This window comes from Pundamilia nyererei, unplaced genomic scaffold, assembly GCF_000239375.1.
Source record: "Pundamilia nyererei isolate P.nyererei 1_Seehausen unplaced genomic scaffold, PunNye1.0 scaffold00009, whole genome shotgun sequence".
Taxonomy (NCBI): domain Eukaryota; kingdom Metazoa; phylum Chordata; class Actinopteri; order Cichliformes; family Cichlidae; genus Pundamilia; species Pundamilia nyererei.
This window is the reverse complement of record NW_005187410.1, coordinates 6700133-6713873: the sequence shown is the minus strand read 5'-3', so window position 1 is coordinate 6713873 and position 13741 is coordinate 6700133. Positions and strand designations below refer to the sequence as shown.

The 13741-nt window shown below is 40.0% G+C and overlaps 1 protein-coding gene across 3 annotated transcripts in view; it reads right to left on the bottom strand.

The window, feature by feature from the left end:
• Positions 1 to 1640: 1640 nt before the first annotated feature.
• Positions 1641 to 13741, bottom strand: part of LOC102215885 (vang-like protein 1) — a 21650-nt gene continuing 9549 nt past the window's right edge. For 2 of the 3 annotated variants that reach the window (XM_005723598.1, XM_005723599.1), the window contains exons 4-9: positions 9447 to 9875; positions 8888 to 9063; positions 7465 to 7598; positions 4721 to 4871; positions 3838 to 4072; positions 1641 to 3025 (exon numbers count right to left, since the gene is read on the bottom strand). In XM_005723598.1, coding sequence (XP_005723655.1) covers positions 2765 to 3025; positions 3838 to 4072; positions 4721 to 4871; positions 7465 to 7598; positions 8888 to 9063; positions 9447 to 9875 — 1386 coding nt within the window. In that variant the 3' untranslated portion in view covers positions 1641 to 2764. Of the gene's footprint in view, positions 3026 to 3837; positions 4073 to 4720; positions 4872 to 7464; positions 7599 to 8887; positions 9064 to 9446; positions 9876 to 12633; positions 12677 to 13741 lie in introns of all 3 variants that reach the window. The other variant, XM_005723600.1, reaches the window with a different exon arrangement.

Here is a 13741-nt window from a genome sequence, read left to right as displayed (position 1 = left end):
TGGAATTCCAATAAAATTGATTCATGTTTGTGGCTGTAATGTGACAAAATGTGGAAAAGTTCAAGGGGGCTGAATACTTTTGCAAGCCACTGTATACAGCAGGTAAAATAAGTACAGAACAATCCATCCAACCCACAGATGCAATGAAATCAAACCATAGATGTCCATAAAATAAAGTTATGTGTAGCAATGAGTAAGGAATTATGGTATTGCAAACATATTATGTTAATTGTGCCAAAAATACACTTTACATGAAAGCAAATTAAATGAAATTTGCTTATTTACATATAATAAGTGCTACTATTGTATGTAAATATGTATGGTTAACAAGTTTGTTAGACCAACTGTCATAAAAGAAGAAATATTTTGGAAATCTCAAAAAAGCAATTTATTAGGCAGATAACTGATCATAACTAATAATAAAGTTTTTATAGCCAAACGTCTCCTAGAAGAATATACACATCTTGCTGCATAATTAATATAATATGAGATCAAAGTAACTGTAAGCCTTAGATGCCACATAAAGGAGCCACAAATGTCCTTCTAGTAGCAGCCATAACTAAGTAACCGTAAATGTAGTTAAATCTTTAAAAACTTCTCCACTACACTTATTAATCATCACAACATGGAAGTAGAACAACAATCAAATTCCCTGAAAACATCAGTACAAATATTTATTTCTTCATTTTTATTTTATTTTATTTTTTGTACAAATGTGACTTTGACACCGCTGCATTAATGTTCAATGTTATGCTGTATAAAAGGAGACGGGGGCAACTCACGACCTGTCAGCTGCATCACATTTGGACATTTGGGAAAGCGATCTCTGTGTTTTCTTCTTTTCTGTTTTACTCAGTTTCTTTCTCACACACATATGCTGAAACACACAAACTTGAAAAACCGCACATGTATGCTGAGCACATCCTAAATATGTCAAACCAGGCACGTGTGTAGTCGTACAAGAGAAGGTATTTACAACCACCAACACCCCTAAAGAGTCCGAAACAAAACTACACCCTCTGTAAGCACAGTAACACTCTTGTAAATATAAACTTACAACACATCAAGCCTTATAAGTAGAAAAAGTTTAAAAAATACACATCAAATATCCTCACTCATTAACAGTTGATGCCTAGAACAGTGTTCCAGTAGTTGTAGGCAGGTGGCAGTAGTGAGACACCCTGATGTCCAATACTGGCAGCACGAATACTGATACTGAGTTGAGTTGTTCACAGTAAGTTATTACTATTGTTTTTTTTGTTTGTTTTTTTAATTCTTGAATGCTTGCAGCATGAAATAATGCAATATGAATTTTGGAGTGAGCGATTCATTTTGTACATAAAGTACTTAATTTTTTTTTAAATTCTTCAGAAATCTGATTTTAGGTAATCCTTTAGGTTGTGTGTTGCATTAAGCTTGTGGCTGATTATAGGACACTGGCCAACAAGATTTACATTACATGGAGCCATAATAAAAAACACAAATCGAGATGAAAATCAGGGCCATATGTTCTGAAATAATACAGCAGTGGGTAAAATTTTACTTTACCAACTGGACCATCCCAGCCTTGCCGTATTGGTCTATTTGATTCACCTTTGCTTTTATTGTTTATTTTATTTTCATTTGCTGAACACGGGACAGACTTGACTGGGGAAATGAAAAGAGAGAAAGAAAGAGGGAAAGATGAAACATGAAATATCCTAACAGTATTCAGGTGTAGCCATCCGCACAACTCTGGATTGGATAAGTGGTAAAACATTTTTTTAATGGATATTAGTTTCTTTATTTAGGTATTGGAGCTGGGACAGGCTCCATCGCTCCCACAGTAGGACAGTCAGGTTTCTATATTTATCTGCTTTAATTCTTTTTATAATTTCTGCTTCACTGTGCAAATACATGGCCCATCCGATTGCCAGGACACAACAAACCTAGCTGTCTCTCATCAGCTAAGTACAGAAATTCAAATTTATGACACCTTTTTATAAATGAAGGCCTATTTTAATGTTTTTTTAATATTAATTACTATGTTTAACAAATCAATTTATTTATGATTTTTCAGTCTTCTTCCTCTGCTTTTTTTAGTACATGAGACTTCTTTGAATGATCTGACAACTACAAACACGTCTATCTACAGTCCAATTATCGTAACAAGTACAGCGCAGACAGACAGGGTAAAAAAAAATGTTTGAAATGATAAAAAAAAATCATTCAAGTGATACATGATTTTGGTATAAAAAGTCTGTAGGGATAAAGTATTATTCACGTATAAATACTGTACATACATTTCCAATACAAGACAATCAAATAATAACTGCTTAGACTGAAAAAAGAGAGGTTCAGTTTATATTAAATGTCTTGGAGAGAGACAGACCCCAGTGTACACTACGATAAAAACCACACTAACGCACACATTTGCATTCTTAAAATCTCAAACGCTCCTATGCAGGCACGCACCGGCACATGCACGTAAAGGAAGCTAAACGTTTGTGAGGGTCATCTGTAGTGCATAGAGACATAACTGAACTGTGTTCTGCAAATGTCACGACAGAGGACATTTCAGTGCATTTCTCCTCATTTTGTGTCTTTTATCATCTTTCAAGACTCCTGGGACAAAGACAAAGACATAAATACTCTATATGTGAGAAAACTACATAAACATAGGTACAAAAAACAGTACAAAAAGATATTTCTTGAAAAAATTCAGTTGGATAACTGCAACAGTTCTGCAAGTCCAGAGCAGCAGCGCTCGTCCACTCTGCCACTGTTAAACTGAAGTTTCTGATTGGAGCAACAGTAAAAACTTGTGCGACTTGGGATCGATGTACTCTTCGGTCAGTCGGATATAAGGGATGCTCTTGATGGTGATGGCTAAGCTAAAGTCGAGACACTTCAGAAGGAACTCTGTCCCCTGTTTAATGCCGCTGGTCACAGACGCTTCGCTCACTAAGGTCCACTGATCAGCCATCCAGCGCTCGGGGCCGTACTGCAGGGTTGGACCAGGCATGAGATAAGCCTCAAGGAAGGCCTACGCACACAGAGAAGCAGCTGATTATATCAAAGTACCCACAATGAAAAACAAAACAAAATTGATGTGTAAAGACAAAACTTGGGATAACATCTATATGGCAAGATTAACTCAATTTATTAATCTCCTGACCGATGAAACCATTTCTAATGTCAGTGAACCAATAAAAGTTGACCTCATGGCCCTTCTTGAATGACAGCTTGCCCCTCTTTTAGTTTCATCATATGATAATAAATTAATTAATCAATAAAACTGAAATTAAATGGACGCACAAGGGGGATTTAGCAAAGAATGCATACAAAACTAATAAAACCTCTTTTCACTGATGTGACACGATTAAGTAATGCTTCCATTTACTTTCTGTCTGATAGCTGATGTTATTTACTCAGTTTGAGTCACAGCTTGTTAGACATAAAAATAAATGCCATTACAGCCTTTCTTCCAACTCATATCACCCATACCCATATCACCCCATCCTTTGCATTCTCCTCTGCATTTCCTCCTTCAATACATCCATAAATCTTCTCTGTGAACTTCCTGTTTTCCTCATGATAGCTCAATCTTCAACATCATCTTTGTCCAGTATCCACTATCCCTCCTCTGCACAAGTTTTTGTCTTCAAACCTCTTGATCTCTTGCTTCTAGCTCCAACTCCTGTTTGTTAGTGCCACCATCTCCACCTCATTCATCACAGCAGATCTCATTAACATCTTGTAAACCTTCCCTTTCACTCTTTCTGCTATCCTTTTGTCATAAGTTACACCTCTTGGTAAACACCGCCTTAGTGCAAAGCTATTGACAACAAATCTGACCTTAGGACTCATGTTATTGACCAGGCAGAAAGCAAGATGCTTCTGGATGCTCTCCATGCTGTGGCAGTGTTGCCTCCTGGTGGTGCGGAGGTACTTCTGCAGGGCCCGAGCCATAGAAGGAAATATAGCCAGAGCTGCCTCTCGCACATCCATGATGTCAGACGGTGTTGCACGCTCATCTTCTTTCTTCATGCGGCGGACATGTGTGAAGGCCTCCTCAACAGCAACTACCAGCCTGACAGAGAAATACCACATTGTATTTGGCTATATACAGTTGTTTTTACTGATCATTGAGCAGCACCCTAATGTTAAGACAGATTAAACGAAACTGCAGACGTATATATCTGTTAAAGTAAAGGTATTTAAACGTACTGTGGAGGACTTTCCATGCAGTTTTTTAGTCATGAAGTTTACATAATAACGTGCATAGCTAAGTGCTTTCTCACAAGCCTAGTCCTCTTGACAGTTTTTTTTAACTACACATGTGCATGCACCAGCCATCCCAGTATGTGCAGCTTCCCAAGTTTGATTTCTACTTCTGTGCAGAATCTATGTGGAACCTACGACAAACCATGTGCAAGTGGCTAACACTAGATTTATAACAGTCCTGTTGTGCCTCTGTCGCTTCCAAAACAGGAGTTGGCGGTAGGGTTTTTCTCTTCAAGTTGATTTATTTTCTTCCCAAGAAGAAGTAGCCAGAAACACATAGAGGTAAACGGGCCATTAAAGTTTGTAATGGGCTGGCATTAACATGTGCTGTGGTTGCATTTCTAGGGATGTGGATATGTGGCTACAGCGTAAGTTACAGAATAACTGTGGTACAGATTTAATGCAGAATTATTAAGCCACTGTAACAGTGTGACACTTTGCTCCCATGACTCACCTGGCTCTACGTTTACGGACTCTTCTTTCATAGTCGGCTTCCTCGTAGTACAGCTCATTGTGGGCGCTGTCTTTACGTTTGCCGGCAGCTGTAACCATAGCCCGTGACTGATTTCCATTACTTGGCTGAGCCCCTGCTGCATTCCCTGGGGCTGTATCAGAAAGAAAGGACAGTAGTAAATTGGTTAAATCAGCCTGACCTGGGAGGGCAGTCTTTAACGGGCCAGTCCCCCACCAGTGATTAATGGACAGTATCTCAATCTGAATGATTGAGGGAAAACTCATATTGAAGGACAAATTCAGATCTTATTATTAGTGGTGTAAAACAGCTGTAAATCAACCTTCCCAGCCAGTATTATTCCCATTTTATCCTCCACTTAACTGTGAGAAAGGTTTGATAGTTATCTGGGTAGTGTCGCCAGTCTGAATCACAAAACATTCTTAATTTTAGCACTGAGAAAAGAGGCAATTTCCACTGGAAGCATCCACATTTCTACACACACTCTGTGATGCAGAAACCTTTTTATTGGGGGTCTGGATTAAATATTCATTATTTTACACATCAAAGACCATGTGTGAATTTACTGGTTTGTGTGGCAAACCCATAAAACTAATGGGGCTTATATAGCAGTATATTAGAGATCCTGTGGTGTCACTGAGGCGGAGTAAGATCTGGTCCATATTCATGAAGATCACTAAATCTGGGGGTGGTTATAGATGGTAAATGCTGCAGGTCAGACAAGGATATAAATTATTAATCTGATCTGCATGGGCGTGTGTTTACGCTTGTGCGTGCAGGTGAGAAAGAGAAACTGAATTTAGTGATGAAATATGGATGAAAAATCCTCCCAGTGCGAGTACTGTGGAGCAAATGCAGTCAGATCATTTGCAGAAGAAGCACTGTAGACACTTTCCAATGAAAATAAGAGTAAACATCCTTATACATCCTGCCCTACATATCTGTACTGTTTGTACAATGAGAAGAGTGACTGACTGGTATAGCGTGAGGGAGATGTGTGGGAGTTGACGACGGGAAAGAAAGGGGAAAGAACGAGCTGGAGCTGGAGACAGTGTGAGCAGGAGGAAGGAGAGATGTGGGAGTATTTGAGAAATGAGCGTTACACTGATGAATTATTTAAGGCTTGGAATTCCACGGCCGCCTAGAGACCCTTCCATTGCACTTTGATAGGAGAGGGGGTGGGGTGGATGAAAAGCACTGTGAGGACACGGTATCCAACATTGCTTCCCTGCTTTATACATCAACAAATCCAGCGCTGCGCAGCCAGTGGGAGATTAATAGGTGTTGAGTGGAAGACCCTTTTAACTCCAGGAAAGAGTGTGATATGTGGCATTACAGGATGTGTGCAAGAAAGTAATATATCAAGAAAATTGTAGCATTTAGAAGAGTGCTTTTTCCCCCGGCAAATTCAATATATGCATTATGTCAGAGAGGGAGGCTTCAGAGTGACGCTTCACGACTGAAGCGTGAAATTAGTGTCTCCCTGTGATGGTGAGGGCTTTTATCTGTATTTACTGTCAAAACGGTATGTTCTCAGTTTGTTTTTCAAAGCTGCTCATTGAAACCAGAGTATCACAGCAAGCAGAACAAGGAGAAGACAGTTAAAACAAGGGAAAGTAACGGTATAAACAAAGGGACATCAGCAGAAATATTACATGCGGTGCACAAATAAATTAAAGGAACACTTTTTATGCGAGTGTAGCATCAAGTCTAGTTGATTAGCGGGTTGTTAATCAGTTTGAGCTGCTTTGGTGTTAATGAAATTAATAACAGGTGCACCTGTTGTTAATTTCTTCTCCTCTTTTTAAGAAGGAACAGGATGAACACTGCCAGAGCTGCAAAATGATCTCCAGCAGGGTATGGTGTGAAAATGTCCAAACAATGTGTCTGACCAATCAGAAACAGACTTCAGAAGAAGGGTATCCTGAGGACCCAATGTTTCTACGTGAAAAACCCAATATATTTTTAAGCAATTTTAAAAAACAGCCAGATGTAGCAAATATGATACAAATGAAAATTCATATATGGAAATTAAAATGTAATTATTATTTGATGGTTCAATAAGCTCTCCAACATAAAAAACGTATCTTACAGGCTAGGCAATGGGCCATGACTGCTACCAGTGAAATCCTCGGACCCACTGTCAAACCCTGTGCTGGTGCAGTGGTTGCTGGATTCCTCCTGGAGCACTACAATGTCAAGCCCCATGTGCCAAGAGTATGCGGGCATTTCCTGGACAATGAAGAAATTTATACCGTTGACTGGCCCCCATGCTACCCTGACCTAAAGGACACAATAGAGCACCTCTGTGACATCATATTTCAGTCCATCAAACATCACCAGGTTGCACCTCACTGTCCAAGAGCTCAGTGATGCTATGGTCCAGATCTGGGAGGAAATCCCCAGGACATCATCTCTTTCCTCTCATTAGGAACATGCCCCAGTGTTATCAGGCATGCAGGGGACAAACAAACATGCCTGCAGCATGCTTTTCTTTGAAACTTTTATTCTGGGGTGACATAGAATTCAGCCTTCTGTAGGTTGAGCATTTTCATTTTCATCAAACGATGTGTTATCTTTTATTTCCTAACACATTACCCAGTCCATGTCAGTATAGCTTTCCCCCCCCATTGAGATCTGATGTATTTCCAGAGTGTTCCATTAATTTATTTGAGAAGTGTAGTACAGGAAAAAAATAAATAATTGGGACATATGAGGCAACTAACCGTCTACATTGTAGACCTTTAACCCAGCCAGGTGTTTGGCAGCTCGGTGTTTGGAAGCAGAGAGAAGGGCCGGGTTATGGAGTGGAAAATCTCTGTAGTAATACTCCAAAATGGACAGAGCGGCCCTTTGAATGCTGTGTGAGGCAAGAGAGAAAAGAGAAAACTTAAAAGCAGTACAAGACAGTATAAAATCCCCTTGAATCTGGTGAACGAACAGCCCACTAAACAGTGATTGAATTACAAGATAATGCCGTCATTTAGAAATTCAATTAAACAATTTGAGAACAAACATTAGCACAGATGTGATCTATTTTATTTAATAAAATCCTCTTAATGGCCAAACTTTTGCATCTACATTACCAACGATGCACCTCAATCGCCGACAGTTCAGTGGGAGAATCTGTTGTTTTATGCCTCAGTGCAAGCATCTGACAAAAGATGAGCAGGCTACTGAGGTCTGGTGAGCTCACTACTTTATAATCCCTCATCCCTGGCTTCTTATTTTAAAGATTTTATTTTGACTTTATTTGACAGAGAAAGATTTTAATTCTTTCCCCCCATAAAGACATTTAGCGACCTCTCTTGTAAAGTTAAAGACACCTCAATATATGTAAAAAAAAGACGTGGTTCGACGACTGTCAGAACAGGTTTCAGTAGCTCTCAGTTCACTCAGTTCAGCAAAGAGAAAAAAAGGCTTACTGCTAGTAGGCATCCAAGTGGGGGGTAAAGAGTTAAGAGGGACTCAGCCTTTATACAAGCTGCAGCACTGTACCACGTGAGCTGCTGAGAATTGATTCATCGACAATTCAATTTCCATATTTGTCCTCTTCAACCAATGAAGACTCAACTGACCTGACATGAAGCCATTTACAGTGTCACCATGTAAGCCACCACAACCAAGTAAGCCATTTAAATTACTGGAAACAGTTAATGCAGTATGAATCCTTTTCTTTCTCCTCCGCAGGTCTTAACCTCTTGTTTACCATTCCACAAATTAGGAATTGGAAGAACGCCCATTATTAACCCATTAAACTGTTAGCCTCATTACACAAGCATAAATACTAATGTCTCCTAGTCTTGTCATAGTAATAAACTTGTCCAAAGAAGAAACAAAGACAGTCATATGACGAGTCGCTTTTTCTCATCTCTCCTTTCCGAACTCCTAGAATAGCACACTAGCCGAGGTCACCGTAGAGTAACTCAATTACTGCCTGTGCCTGTCTTCCCTGTGGCCATAAGCTTCCAATTACACAAATACATCAACAAGGAGAGTGTGGCTGAGCACCGTTGTGTACTTACTGTGCACAGTACAGAAAGGTTATATCCGCATGCGAAAGTGTGAAACTTATCTATGTCGGTCAGCCTTGTGTTTGCTTTAGGAAAGACACACAAAGCTAATATGGTGCAACTGCAGCGTGCTCACCTGAGCTGTCCTATGTTGTAGTGACGAGTCTCTCCATCTGTGGAGCGGATGACACACACGCTGTAGCAGGGCTGGAGTTGGCGGAGTTCCAGAAGTACGACTGCCAGGTAGTGAACAAACAGCTGGGAGTCCACGAGGGACACAGCAAACTGGACGATGCCGTGGTAATCCTCATCCTGCTTGGACCACACCATGGGCTTAATGAAACTTTCATTCTCATTAGATAAAAGCTTAAAAAAACAAAACAAATTACAGCTTTATTTAAGACTAAATGAATTAGATTGAACTAATACTCGGCTACATGCAAACAACATACCATAAAAAACAAAAACAATATGTCCCAAAAACCGAATCAATCAACCTTTATCTAAGAGCCATTTAACACCATTAAAGCAATAAAGGAAATAAACTCGGAAAAAAATTGTGTATTTGCATGTTAACTATTTGTTAAATGATCTAAAAAGATTGACTGATGAAAAAAAAGTTCACTGCTTAATGTGCAAAATTAAGAAAATACATAAATAAATACATAAATAAATTAAATACATCTCAAACCCACCTGAGCATCAAGGATCCGGACCCCATAGAAGAGCCAATAAGACATAGTGAGCAGGAGTGTGAGTGTGATGAGGAAGGCACGATACACACACACTCTTGGCAGGCAGGCCCGGTTGGGTCGCAGAAACAAGGCCCAAACAGCTACCAGGAGGATGAGGAGCTTGAAGGAAATGGAGAGGAAGAGCCCCTCGCAGGCTGCACCACAGACCTGCAGTCTGTCGGGCCACATTACTGCTGGTAGAAGCAGGAACACCAAGGGCGTGGCGAGCACCAGCAGCCCCACGCATGAGCCCACAGCCAAGGGAAGGTAACGGCGAAAGCCTTGGGTCCGGTCTTGTATTCCTTTCCCCAGGCCCACCACCTCCTCCTGGGAAACACTGAGCTCTGACGTTCCTGTGACAGCGGTGGTGGTTTCTCCCCAGTTATCATCCTGAAAGGATGTAAAGGAATACATGAAGGAAATCTGGGTTTCATGCTACAGATGTACATTTGGGTCTGCTGTATTGTGTATGCTGTCAATTAAAGTATTTACCTATTTCAGGTCATTTATTAAAAGACTGCAAAAGTCTTGGGAAGTTTGCCTCTATACACCAAAACTGGAATTTTAATTAAAGATATGATAAATTTCAGGCCTTCTTTTTTAATTTAAGGGGTTTAACAAAAAGAGTTACAGCCATTTTCACTCATAGTCCACCACTGTCAGAGGTTCAAAAGTAAAAATGATGTATATATGCATAACAATGGCTAAAACTACTAAACAATACTTTTGTTAAACCCCTAAATTTACAACTAAAAGTCTGCACTTTGAACACATCTTGATGATTTGACTTAAAATCCAGTGTGGTGGTTGTACAGAAGCAAAACTCCCCAAAAAATATGTCCAAGCTGTATGAATTGATTTGTTTGTGGTGCTAGGTAGATACACTGGGTTCATCAGCTTCATAAACAACATCCCAGCAAACACTAGTAAAACAGCAACATTGTGAAACTGTCAGACTGTCAGTCCCTCTTTTACTGACCTGAGAAATATTTATAATATTGTAAGCGCACGCGTCTTTGTTTGTTATTACACCAACTTTTGATTGACAGTTAGCTGAGACATCAGGTACACAGACTAGTACAACTAATGTTCTTGTTTGTTTTGTCAGTGATAAAAGGATGCATCACTCTCATGTCCACAACTAATGTACACAGAGGACATCAAGCAGACACTGCCACCACATTCAACCATAATAATGGGGTGTCTTCAATATTTGTTCAAACAACAAAATATTGCATATCATCCAACATCAAAATGTTTGATGGATCCTTCCATGGATAGAGCAGAAATGAGCTGAAAGACACTAAAAATGCTGTGGAGGGCCAAAGGGGGAAAACAGATTTGGGTATATGTGGGTTTACTATTTCATAAGATTCACACAATCATTTGGTTCACTGTTTATCCACTGAGTAGATCTTTAAAATGGATTTTGTTTAATGCTTTGGACACCAAACAAATGTATGAGACTAATATGTCAAAACCTGGGCCCATAAAATAACATAAGTTGACAAACCAGAGTCAAATGATGAATGTGAATCAGACAGACAGTGCTTCCATTTTCTCACTGACTCCTTTCTTGGCCCACAAAGGCCCCACAGAGTCTATGCACCATGAATGCAGCACATCCTTAATTTTTTTTCTTTTTGAGCAAGTCAATATAATGGCAAGCCTTTTAAATTCTGTTTGAAGTAATAAAGGATGACAGGATGTGCATGCAAGCAAAAGCACACACACACAGCATAAGCCAAAGCTTTCCATGCCCATCATCACAAATTAGTCTGTTTTTTTCTTCTTCTTAACTACCGTGGTCATTTTGAGCATAAATATTTCCGACAAAGAGACACAAAGAGAATAAATTAGTGACAAGTCTACTCTAAAGAGACATTTATTTTTGTTTGCCTGCCATTAATTCATGTAATTAGCCATTCATTGTGCTCCAGAGTGTCACTGCATTGTACCTCCCAACAACCAATCAAAGGAGCAGCAGCTGCAGCGAGAGGGATGACGGCTGGAAAATTGACAGGCTGAACAGATAAGCCACCCTGGCTTCACACACGTGTGCGCACACATCCACCTAAGCACCATCAAACAGTGCTTAGATCCACACTGAAGCCACATGAGCCTCATGGAGTTGCTGTTAGCAGCACAGCTCGTTGTCATATACTCTTCACCTGTCTAGAGCTTGTGATTCCAACTATATGCAAGATCCTTTCCAGTCTATTAAAGTTAAAAGAAGCCTAAGTGAACCCTGCTGGAAATCTGACTTACTTTGCATATTTTACAAATTTTAATATAAATATGAATTTTGCTTCTCCAGCACAGCTCACAGCCAATTAGCTTAGCCTTGCTGGAGGAGGAGGAGGAGGTGGAGGAGGATGCCAACGGGAGCCAGAAGATGAATGAGCATGATCAGAGAAGAGGGGGGCAATGCCGCAGAGGGATGGCAGCAGGTTATGAGCAGAGAGAGGAGAGGTTGGGCTGGCGTCCTGAGTGTGTGTTTGCCAGACTAATGTGAGAAACAAGAGGTCAGCTGTGCACCGTAGGTGTAACATCAGCTTCATTTAGTGCCAGATCTCATTTGTATTCAGCCCACACGTCTTCTTTTTTCCCCCTTAGTTTCATTCTCAAGCCAACCCCCCACTCACCAACCTGCATCTGTGAACAATCAATGTCATTCCGCGTTCCACTGTGACAAATGAACAATTAGGAACACAGAAACAACATCTTCCTGTTTGAACACAGATGCTGAGTAGTCACTTAGCTAGTGTCCAATTTTCTCTCATTGTTGTTCTCTAATCTCACTAATCTGGTGTTTTTCTTATAAACCCAAGAATGTTAGTCTTTCAGTCATAATTCTGAAAGTTTCAAAATAAACCTCTTCTGGCACACTTGAGAAATGCTCGGTTGTACAAAAGATGACAATTTTAATGGAATCAAGGGTGGCTAATCACGGGCTTATGGGATTAAGACTTAGCTCAGAATTTGTCATTTTTCATACTTGTGCTGTATGCATGTTTTGTGTTCTGGTGAACAGCCTCTACCTTTAATATTTACAATCAAAAGCAATATATAGAGTAACTTGTGTTAACATTTTGAAAGGAAAAGAACAAATGAGGAAAAGTAAGCATAAAAGAGGTTTGTGCAGTACTTTTTCAACACTGGGTGCTTGACTGATCTTCTCATGCAGCTCTCTGCAAAAACAAGAAAAGAAAAGCTTATTTCCCAAAATGCCAAACAATTTCTTTGAACCCTTTGTGATCACAGAGAACAGGAGGAAACAGATCACAAACAGAGACCAGACTGTCTGGGCACCTCCTCTTCACCAGATGTTGGCTAAGAGGCACAGCTTTGTTTTTATTTGTAGAGATTTACTCTGTTTTATTTTCCACTTATTTAGACATTGAAGTGCAGTTGTGGGTAAGAGATTAAAATGTGTTGGCCAAGTGTGTCTTAGTGCACTAACCACTTAAGCATATACATTTTATATTCTATATGCGAAATGCATGGCTGAAACATTTCATTCATCCTAAGGATCCTACTGCAAATGCTTTAAGGCTAATGTGTCATTTAGAGGGAGAAAACGGAGCATTATTGAGTGAGCTAATATACTGCTAATACCTATCATTAAGTCTCAGTGGATTCATGCAGAAGATTAATACTAACTAATCAGATCAGAAAGAGAAAGAAACCAGGAGAGACTGACACAAGGAAGGTTATAAAAGCAAGAGCGGAAGGGCATGACTGCCGCCTGCTCCCTTGGCAGTGTTTTAGTCTTTTTATCTGGCAGAGGGTGAATATGGATTATGCCACACAACACAGAAAACAGTCTGCCAGCTACAAAGCCTAATCGCTGAGCAGCACTAGCTTGGGTGAAGGTTAAAATAGGCTTTGTGAGACACACACAAAAAAGCTTCAAACGCCTGCCAGGTTTCCTTAAATTTACTGCATTCCTTTTAGGAGAAGGAGCTTTTGTGTTTTTACCCCACACTACATGCATTGCTGGTGTAGTAGCTGTGAGTAGGTGAGTATTTTAGAAAAAGGGCAAACAAACAAGTTTATAAAGCAAGACTACCATACGCTATGGTGTTGCTACAGCTAACACTGTGAGGAAATTGAAACTGCTCCCTCTTGGCACAGAGTCACAGTGTCTAACAAAGCAGCATGGCCAGTCTCAGTAACAGATTCTCAGTGACTCACTCTTACACACACACACACACACACACACACACACACACACACACACACACACACACACA